The 10746-nt window shown below is 31.0% G+C and overlaps 1 protein-coding gene across 4 annotated transcripts; it reads right to left on the bottom strand.

Moving 5' to 3' along the window:
* Positions 1-3115: 3115 nt before the first annotated feature.
* Positions 3116-9994, bottom strand: LOC120084953 (OVARIAN TUMOR DOMAIN-containing deubiquitinating enzyme 1). Of its 4 annotated transcripts, XR_005483787.1 has the most exons (11): positions 9598-9994; positions 8507-8804; positions 7707-7772; positions 7543-7626; positions 7322-7444; positions 6064-6116; positions 5877-5926; positions 5704-5804; positions 4442-4707; positions 3779-3847; positions 3116-3284 (listed from the first exon to the last, which is right to left on the bottom strand). XR_005483787.1 is itself a non-coding variant. In XM_039040764.1 (10 exons), exons 2-9 carry the CDS (start codon positions 8672-8674, stop codon positions 4444-4446), a joined length of 909 nt encoding a protein of 302 aa, XP_038896692.1. In that variant the 5' UTR covers positions 8675-8804; positions 9598-9994; the 3' UTR covers positions 3544-3847; positions 4442-4443. The 4 variants fall into 4 exon arrangements, 3 of the variants coding, with proteins under 3 accessions (XP_038896692.1, XP_038896706.1, XP_038896698.1); XM_039040764.1 differs by lacking the exon at positions 3116-3284 and having other exon boundaries at positions 3544-3847; XM_039040778.1 differs by lacking the exon at positions 3116-3284 and having other exon boundaries at positions 3544-3847; positions 8507-8789.
* Positions 9995-10746: the final 752 nt, after the last annotated feature.

Below are 10746 nucleotides of genomic sequence, written 5' to 3'. Positions count from 1 at the left end.
GAAAAAGAAAAAGAAAAAAGAAAAAAACAAGTTCAAACATTGACGTTCGCAATATTATTATTATTATTATTTTTTTTTTTATCGTAAATTGTGGTGTAGGAGAATCCAACTTTTAATTAATAAAATTACTTTTATGAGCTATGCTCATGTTGGAGAAGTTAATGTTGAATACATGATTTAAGTCATCTATTTTCATTATTTATTATTGTTATCATTATTATTTTGATGAAAAGACTAGAGTCCTCTCTCGACTAAATCTAGTAAAAATTATGTATAGATTGAAATATCACAATTTTAAGTTTAATATTGACGAATTAAATTTTGTGTATACATGTTGGAGTTAAAGATTCGAATTTTCAACCTTTTGATCAGATCAAAATACCTTTATGTTTTGATTTATGCTTAGCTTGACCCTCTTTTTTTTTTTTTTTTTTCTTTTTTTTCTTTTTTCTTTTTCATGTATAGAAAAAGAAGGAAGAGTGGACAATGATAATTTTTAGAAGGAGAAGTATCGATTTGCCCTCTTGAACTTTGGAGGTTGTATCGATTTAGACCATAAATTAATAATTGTATCAATTTAGACTCCAAACTTACATTAGTGCATCAATTTAAACCATAAATTAATAATGATATCAATTTAAACCCTTAACTTTTACAAGTGTATCAATTTAAACACTCAATTATGTTTTTTTTATACATTTATAAAAGTTTAGGGTTTAAATTGATATAATTGTTTGTTTAAAATTTAAATTGATATAATTGTTTGTTTAAAATTTAAATTGATATAATTGTTTGTTTAAAATTTAAATTGATACTATTACTAAAGTTCAGGGTTTAGATTGATATAACTATTAGTTTATGTTTTAAATTGATACAACTATCAAAATTTAGAGGTATAAATTCATATTTGCCGTTTTTGGATAGTTGAAAAAAAAAGTCATCTTTGACTAAAAGAGAATTATAAAAACAACCCATTGATGGAAAAATAAATAATATGTGAGGTGAGAGAATGTGAATGAAGCCTCTAATTAACTTCAAGATTAATAGTATAAATTTTATTTTAGTTGAATTATGTTTATTTTGACAAAGATAAATAAGGATAAATTATAAAAAAAATACCACTAAACTTTGCTATTTATTTAAAATGTTTACATTTTCTTTAAAAAATCACAATACTGCTCTTAGCCTTTCATAAACCTTTCAAAATTATCTATGGGATAGAAATCTTTTAAAATTTCGAGAAGGAACTTGATATTAAAACCTAAAATTGTTTTGTGACTTAGAAGAGAAATTTGGATTGTCATCCATTTTAGGTCATCGTTGCACCGTTTCAAACTCCAATTTTAGTATGAAGTTTCTAAAGATCAGTATTCCGAACATAATTTTGATATGTTCATGAAAGGTTAATAGTAATATTCCAACTTTTGAAAGAATGTGATATTTTTTAAACAAATGACAAAATTCCTAAAAATGTTCCCCCTCTCTCACTATATATATATATATATATATATAAATACACACACTAACTATGTTAATATAACTTGTTTGACATCTCTCCAAGGCCGAATTTGAATATGAGCTATAAGAGATGATTCACATCTCAATTTTTTTAGTACAATAATTGCAGGGATATGGATTAAACCTCCCATCTCTTGAGACGGAGCACATGCCAAACTGACTTTAAAATGATAATTAATGTATTACCTACTAAACCAAGCTCAAATTGATAAATAATATTTTCTAAACCACTCTATTTTCTTCCAATTCTTTCCCAAGCTACTAGTCTCCACACATACCAGTTGCACTTTAATACTTCTATTTAACCTCAATAGGCTTCAAGGGCCCTCTAGGAATTGGGAGCTACACTCAAACAACCTTAACAGAATTTATCTGATATCTGGTTAAATTATAAATTTAAGGTGTGAAAATGTTTAATTTAAAAAATATCATTTTAGAAGAAATTGGAGTGTTTGACCACTTAAAATAACTTTTCAAATATATTTTAATAATCTTTTATCAAAAGTGTTTAAATAAAAATAAATATTTTTTTTCAAAGCCAATCCAAACCGATTCTTAATTAATAAGCATGTCAACCCTTTAGTTTTAAATGTGCAATAAATTCATTTACTTTCAATTATGGTCTATTATGTTCTTAAACTTTAAAAAGGTTTAATAATTATCGAATATATATAAAATCGAAACTTAGTTATTTGTATGTTTGTGTATTTTTTCATTTTTTCAGTTGTTTTCATTAAAAAAAAAAATTGTTGCTACTATTCATCATTGTTGCCCCAACCACTTTCATCACTAGTGTCCACATATATGAAATGAATGCCCATTCATTTGTCACATGTTCATTAGTAAGATCCATAGTTCACAATTTTACTCGAAATCTTGAAATTTGATAGGGGAGGATTTCAATTTTCCCCCAATTTCAAGATTTTTTTTAAAGCAACTAACTATGCTATTTCAAAGATTTTTTTTTTGTTATCATAAAAAAAATAATCATTTTCAAGAAACCACATTCTCATTCAAATATTTTCCATTGAATTTTCACATCATTTTACTCAAACTTAAATTAATGTGAATTCCTCAAACTAAAATTAATGTGAGTTCTCATATGTTCCTTTCATTTTCTCTCCAACTTTATTAAATTGTAGAGTTTTCTTTTTCTTCCTTTTCCCCATTATGTTGTGTTATAATGTTATATTTTTTTATATCCCTCTCATATTTAACATTATGTTTTTTTTTTTAAAATTCTTATTATGTTATGTTAGTTTAATGCTATAATTCGTTCAAATTTTTATCAACTTCATTTTATAATAAACAATTTACAATTAATTTTTATACAAATATTTCATGTCCTTTAATTTTATAACTAATTTTAGTATTTGATATTATTTTTTCATTTTTTAAAATTTATACTCTTCACATTTACACAATATTTTACAATATACATCAAAATGTAGCCTTACTTTATAGAAATGATGATTAAAAATGGTCAATTATAGGATAATTCTACCATAATTAAAGTTTTATTAACTAATTATAACAATTTCCATCCGTCTATAAAGTTTCTCGAAATTTCATAAAATCAATCTTGGTTGGATCTAAAACAAACAAACACTCATTACTTGTGACAACAAAGTGGCAATAGCGACAAGGTCTACTAGTGTTGAAAAAGAAAGGTGAGGGGAAGAGAGAGAGAGGAGATACCATGTTAGCTGAAAATTTCAAACACGGACCCTTATTGGTCGCTTGCACATACTATGCTATGCTCAACCCTAAAAAAAAAAAAAAATCTAAAATGCCTTTTTTTTTTAACTTCAAGACCAAATAGACATTAATCCCAAACATCAAGGATCGATAAATATATTCTGCTTTTAATTTTTATATTTCACATCACCATTATAACACTATTATACAAATAAGGAGAAAAATCAATTTTTATACTGAGCAAGATGGTATCAAATTTGACTCAAAATGTATAAAGACAACCTAGGGTCGAATCGTAAGGTCTTGGAATTTAAGGACCACACCTCGAGACATAAAATGTAAAAGCCCCTATATTGAAATTGAAAATACTATATCTCAAACATTCTGAGTATGTACGATGACTGAAAACCTCAATGACTGATCACATGTATATTTCAAATTTCAGTTAACTGGTGAATATAATTCCCTTTTTTCCTTTTTTTTTTTTTACTCAAACAGCTCATCATCAGTAATTAAAATCAATACAGAACATCCTAGCAAGCATCAATTATGAAGATCCAACCTTTATCTTGTCGAAGCTTGGATCCATGTCTGTCCATCTCTGAAAGCCCGACCAGGGTTTGCCAATGGCCTGAAATACGTCACATAAAGTTCAAGCTGAACCATGCTCGAATAAAATTCCCAAGCAAATCATAGACTTTGAAACAAATTTGCAAATAATGGTAGACAACTACAGATGAGAATATCAGTTTGCATGAGGAATGAGGATGGCAGTGCCAGCCACAATATACTCTCTTACAAGATAAAAATATCCATCGATATCCATAAATCGAAGGGTTCAATATCGATATTAAATATCCATGGATATCTCAAACTTCATTTATTAATGTTTGTAAAACATAAAAAATGTCATCTATTTAGTCAAATATGAACAAGAATACTAATAACAATATCCACAACTTAGTTTGGGAGTCGAAACAACTAATTATTAATCTAAATAAATTTTATGAAATTCGTGATTTACAAGAAATATCCATCAATATCAATATTTTGTCGATATATCCATAAAATTGAAATGTCGATATCGATATTGACATCCTTTCTCTCTTAAACATCATCATTTTATCAAGACTATAAAGTTAATCTGTTTGCATATAAAAGGTGGGAGGAAGAGATATTTCTGTGGCAATTTTTCCAATAAGTTCAGTTCATGAGAGCAGTTTACCATCACTTTGGATAAAGGATATCATAATGACCGGGACGATAGAGCAAAGTAATGAAAGGGATCTTAATGTCAGAGCCAGCACTATCACTTGAGACCTCACTAGCAGCAGGAACAAAATCATGGTGATTTACACTGAGGCCACCAGAATCACAAGAGCTCCGATCAAGGTACAGAACACGAATCGGCACACCCAAAGCATCAGATAAGGCAATTATGTGTACATGATCACTCTCTTCACCCATTGGTTCAACTGCTGACTTACAGAACTGTGCCAAAGACAATGAGATAGGAAGTCATGATAAACAGGTTCTCTTTCTTCTTAAATAAGAAATTAAATGTTCATTGACTTCTTACAAAGCTATTATATGCCCCCAACCACGTACGGCTCTAGTTTCCCCACCAAAAGGAAAAAAAAAAACCTAAAAATTATCATCATAATTCACAAGTGACTAATCCTTGGAAAATTTAAGGCCCAAACACAAAGATCAAGGCTTACTGTTTGTTTGGTATTCTGATGCACAACAAAGGAAACAAAGGAAATAATAGCTGACCAGGTCAGATGTTTGAATCCCCACACGTGAACTAAAACAAGGGGAATAATAAGGCTAACGCAATTTTATTTGAACATAGACACGATGATAAAATAATGAACCTAATGCCTAGTTTGATGGGAATAAAACCGTGCGAGAACCATCACGACTGATTGGGCAGAAAAATTATGGATTTGAAATAAAATTTCTAATACTTTGTTTACTAAAATTAATATGAAATCTGGATCAGGAAGAACAAAATTGTGGTTGATATTGTTGGTTAATATTTAGATTCTTAGAATGAGAATCAAAGTTCAACAAATGCAAGACCCACAAAAGAGTAGAGATTTAGGAAAAGAAATTTTAACCCATAGAACAGCAATAAGAGAATAATTATCTTTTATGAATTAAAGATGTTGCTCCAAAATAAGAACACGGTTCTCCATTCTTAATTGGGTCGCACTTATTCTATAGCCTGGATGAAGTGAACAACAAGAATGGAAACCAGGAAGATCCATTCTTATTCCTTTCCGAGGTATAAATGGTCTAACATCATCATTATTGCATATTAACTATTAACTGCTTCTGCTCGAAACTACACCTATAAAAGGGCTACCCCAACCAAATCAACTTAGATTTCAAATATCTTGTATGGTTAAATTTCCAACATAAATCTGAAGATAAAAGTCAACACATAATGCTAAATTTGTAGAGGCTACTAATTTAACAAACCTGATCAACAGTTCCATTTGTTAATCCCATAATAAAAGGCTCAAAAAATTCTGAACGCTTTTGTATTTCACCTGATGTAACAAACCTGAAAAACATAACAACTAGCAAAACAATTTTGTCAGTAGAAACAGAAAAAGGCAATTGGATATTGAGAATATACAAACATCACCGACCATAATCAGAAATAGACTGGTCCCGACTCCTAATTACAAGTTCATCATGACTGCACAAGAAAAATAAGGGGGGGTCAAATGCAATCATGAATGGCCAAATTTCAATATTGATGGCAACAGAAAATCCCACCATAAAATAAAAATTCAGGAATCAAAAGTCCAAGGGAGAAGGGCAGGTTATTGACACCTTATAGAAGTTTCATTTCCTTGAAGAGCACTTTCCAGCTGCTCAAGGAATAGCTGTAAAGATATTTTAAACATATTTATTAATAAAAAAATTATGTTTAAGGCACCCATCATTAACCACCATGGATATCTAGCTAGTTTACACCAAAATGAAATAAAGAAGGCAATAATAAAGAAGAATAAGTCTAGAGTCTAGACATCTTTAAGGTGGTATAAATCTGGGACAATGTTTTCAAAAGTGGCTAACACACTGAAGCAGAATAGCTCTTTAGAGTTTGTATGTGGGTAACAAAAAAGAATCAGGACTTCAATGAGGTGAAGACACAATATCTAATATGTTCATATTAAAAGTTAGCATTAACTATGCTATTGAGAATAAAAACAAATAAAATTCTATTACAAAAACTACAGATGTCATTGAAATTTTGTAAAGACGTTAAAGTTAAATCTATCATTACAAAATAGATTCTCATCACCACTTTTTCTATCATTAAACTTGCAACCCTCCACAGTTTCCTCTTTAGTTTGGTCTAATTTCCTCATTCCTATCCAATCATCCATCATTCGGTGAGAAAGAGCACATGCTTAGGTGAAAAGGTTCAATAAAGTAAAACAGAAAACGTTTTGTTTGATTTTTTCTTTATTTACTCATTTGACCATAGTATATTTTTAAATAATAACAATCATAAACCAATTGGGGATTTTTGAAACAAAGTCAATGAGGCAAGGTGCTTTAACCTATCTAAGCAAGTAAAACACTTAACCACAAGCTTTCCGAGGCTTCTTAAACCAATAATCCAGGAGTACACCCCCCTTGACCAACATGAGAAAGAGCAAAGACGATTATTTCATGGGAATATGAGAGTTATTGAATTATATTTACATGAAACCCAATTCAAAACAAGGTAAGATGTGGTATCCCAACAAGGTCAAAGTTAAAAAGACTCCCAATTAGCAAAATTATGCATATCTGCATCAGTGTAATTCCTTGACGTGTCGTTCATATTTGAGCAATAAACAAACTCGAAAATAAACCTACAATAGCATCAGATATTGCAAAGAAAACATGTCGGCAACAATAAACTTGATGTAGTGATATTTCTACCTGGTATGTTCAATAACACATTTAGACACTAGTATGAATAGTTGTTCACAACTTCCACTTACTCCAGTTAAATGGGAGAAATAAGACATACTGCTTAAAGCAAAACGCGATGTGTATAATAAATTAATTTTAAAAAGGAATGGTAACAATTTACCGCAAAAAAATCTTCGAAAGTAAATTCTGTATATCCCAGACTTCGAAGTGTTTTTCTACAATTTTCCACATTTGTTTTGATGCGATCAACTTCAGTTCTGTCTTGCGACTCTAAAATATGTTCCTGATTTGAGAGGCCAAGTCAGTAACAGCCAATGCTCGATGATGCACAAAATGTACAATAATCAAGCTGATGAGATTAATTAAAAGGATTAGAATTACAAGATATGAAAACATGAAGCTGCGGAAAAAGCAATTCCCATCACCACGTGTTCGACGAATGGCAGCATATTGGCCACTGAGTACCTGCATAACATGTAACATTTAACATAAATAGTAATTCCAAGGGAAACTCTACTAAAATAACAATGAGCAACAAATAGAACCTTAATTTTCTCCAGCAAAATGGGACTTCCAGATTTATATTCAGCTTCTAAAGAAGAAAGTGGTTCCTGCAATACCATTGCCATTAAGTTTCAATATGGAGTAAAAGAAAAATCAACTGATAAAAACATCTTAGAGCAAGCCACAGTTGTAAGACATTAAAAGCATACATTTAAAAAAAATTGAGAGATTCACTTTCATTTTCTTTAAAGCAAGAAAAGTAACTTTCCATTGAAAAAAAGAAAAGAGAAACTAATTCTCAAAGGATACAAACTCCAAAATGAGTAAGAAGGAAAAAAAAACAGAGAAATATAAAGAATAAAGATTCACTTTCAATAAATGAACATGCAAAAATAGAGCCAAGCCAAGCCAAAATAAAGTAGGGAAAAAGAAAAGGAACAAATAAGATGGACCTCCAATTTTTAAGATAAGAATTAAAAACATTACAAAAATGGTTAGATACGTAGGCCCAGAGATTAGACACCAAAAATGCCATTAAACATACAGAAAGGGTGGCTTTTGAAGCAAAAAGCGATGCGGAATCCCTTCAACATTGCTAAGTTCCAAATAATTTCCAAACCCATGCTAGACATTAGCAACTGTGTTACAACAAATAAAATAAGAGTACTACTTCATAGCATAATTTATGGGAAAAGAATGGAAGACTAGAGAGTAAAGCTTGGTTGCCTACATGCATAGAATCATAGATAACACAAACACACGAAAAAAAAGGAGGGAAAAGTGTGGCAAGATCAAGACAAGAAAATACAGGAGATTTAAAACTTAGTTTGGTGAAACATGCCTTGTCACCAACAAATGGAACTTTCTCAGCTTCCTGAACAAAAATGGCAGATTTCTGCAGCATGATATCTTCATCACCCAAATTGCCCCAACTATCGTATTCTGATGTTTGAATAGATATCACAGACTCCACTTTGCCATCTGCATCAAGATTTTCCTGATTCTGCATTCTTTTAAAGGAATACTTCGTTTCCTCAGTAAGCGAAGTCGGGTTTGAAAAACCTATTCAAGAATTTCCCTTGGAACTTCACTGTGATGATCCAACCAGCTCATAAACTTGCCTGCTAGAAGACCACCAGCTGAGCGTTGAAAAAACATAATCCAGTAATAAATAAATGTGTGCAATAGCATCTTTCTTCTCATTTTTAAAGTTAATAACTCGATCATTCTCAAACCATATGATACGGATAATTGAATGTCAATGTATATAGACCACGGCAGTTATTAAAAAAAAGTATTGCATACCAATATCAAACCAGCGCAATTACTTATTCCACACTTTTAACAAGCACATCTATGAATCCAATGTTTAAAAACCTAATCCATACAGTCGACGAGTTCTTAAAGATCATGATGCAAGAAAGTAGGTTATACTACTAAAGAACTGGAAAGTGCTCGTAGTTATAACGAAGAGGAAAAAAAGTCAGGTTCCAGTAAGCTCATCAAATGAAACATAACATCGAGATAGAAACTTCATATCTTGAGTCATTACTTCTCACTGTGGCTTAGTGATTAGATTAAGCACTTCACATCACAAAATTAGGGTAAAAAACAGGACCTTAAAATTACTTTTTTAATTTCCCCAAAACTTGGAAATGAAAGTAATAAATGATAATTGGAACTTGATTTAAGAGAAGAGAAAAAAGAGTCCAAGATTGTTAAATTCCCTCAACCTATTCTGTAAGCATATAAACTGGTAGACACAAAAATACTTTCCATGCACAGAGACTAAACCCAAGGAAGCGATGCAAACATCGAAACTTAAATCCATCCATACTAGTAGCGGTTAATCAGAATCCAGATCCGATGATGATACAACAAAACCGTACTAAGCAAGGATCGAATAGGAGAGACAAAGAGAAGGAATCTTACAGATTAAGAGGCAGAAATGAGGATAGAGATTGAAGATCTTGACGGCAATGAAGAACTGTCAGTGCTCACTTCTCAGTGGTTGGGGAAAACGGAAACTAAAAGAGGAAAGAGAAGAGGGCGCCATGGAGGAGGGAGATAACCATTTTTGAGGTGAGTGATAATGGAGGAAGCATCGGAATGGAAATGAGGGGAGAAAGCGGAGTGGAGGGTGGCGAGACGGATTAGGGCTGAAGAAGAAGATGAAAAGAGGTCAACTATGGTGAAACTGAAACTAAAAATTTCGACGAATCTGAATCTCAATCTGAATCTCACTCGAGCCTTGTTTCTACGATGAAGAGAAAATTGGGATTTTCCTTTTTTCTTTCTCTCTCTCTTAATTGTACGGATGCCCTTTGTTGGGCCAACTTGAAATAAGTATATATTTCTTTAAAATTGAACTAATATATCTTATGCTGTCAATTTATCCATTAAATCTTGAAAATCATCAATTTATTGCGATTCATGAATTTTCTTGATGCTCGATGTTCGATACTCTATGCTCTATGTTACATACTAACTACTTGATGCTCGATGCTCGATGCTCTACGCTCTACATTCTATGCTTTATTCAGAAGTTCACTTGATCTTAAGGTACTCAATGTTTAATGCTATAATGCTCTATATTCTATGTTTGATACACGATGCTCGATGCAAAGAAATGTATAATAAAAAAGAAGAAGAAATGCATAAGAAAGGGGGAAAACAAGAAGAAAAAAAGCAGAAAAAAGAACCCGAGTAAAAAAAAAAGGAAGAAGAAATTGAGAAAAAAATGAAGAAAAAATCACATTAAAAAAAAAGAAGAAGAAATGAAGAAGGAGAAACTCAGGAAAAATGAAAAAGAAAAAAAGAAAAACACGGCAAAGTGAAGAAAACGTATGCATTTAGAATTAAAGTGATAATTTTATAAAAGTGATGACATAAGTAGAAGAACGAAATTCATTGATTTTTAAAAAATGATCGATTTTTCATTTGGACCCCTCATTTTGGGCCATCTATGTAATATTATAAATTAAGGTTAATCTTCTCTTACTATTGGACTTTAATTCCATTTAATTTTGGATTTTGATGCCACATTGAGTTATTGTGAGGATAATTTTTAAATCAATAATC

This window comes from Benincasa hispida, chromosome 1 (assembly GCF_009727055.1).
Source record: "Benincasa hispida cultivar B227 chromosome 1, ASM972705v1, whole genome shotgun sequence".
Classification (NCBI taxonomy): Eukaryota; Viridiplantae; Streptophyta; class Magnoliopsida; order Cucurbitales; family Cucurbitaceae; genus Benincasa; species Benincasa hispida.
The sequence above is the reverse complement of the archived record's forward strand: the minus strand, read 5'-3'. Positions and strand labels throughout refer to the sequence as shown.

Bases quoted from the DNA above. Each gene is read 5' to 3' on its own strand.
- LOC120084953 (XM_039040764.1), bottom strand. From the start codon at position 8,674: ATGCAGAATCAGGAAAATCTTGATGCAGATGGCAAAGTGGAGTCTGTG. The intron at 7,445-7,542 runs GTAATTCTAATC...CTCTCAAATCAG, and splicing joins GCTTCATGTTTTCATATCTT to GAACATATTTTAGAGTCGCA. The intron at 4,708-5,703 runs GTTTGTTAAATT...TCTTTGGCACAG, and splicing joins CAAATGGAACTGTTGATCAG to TTCTGTAAGTCAGCAGTTGA.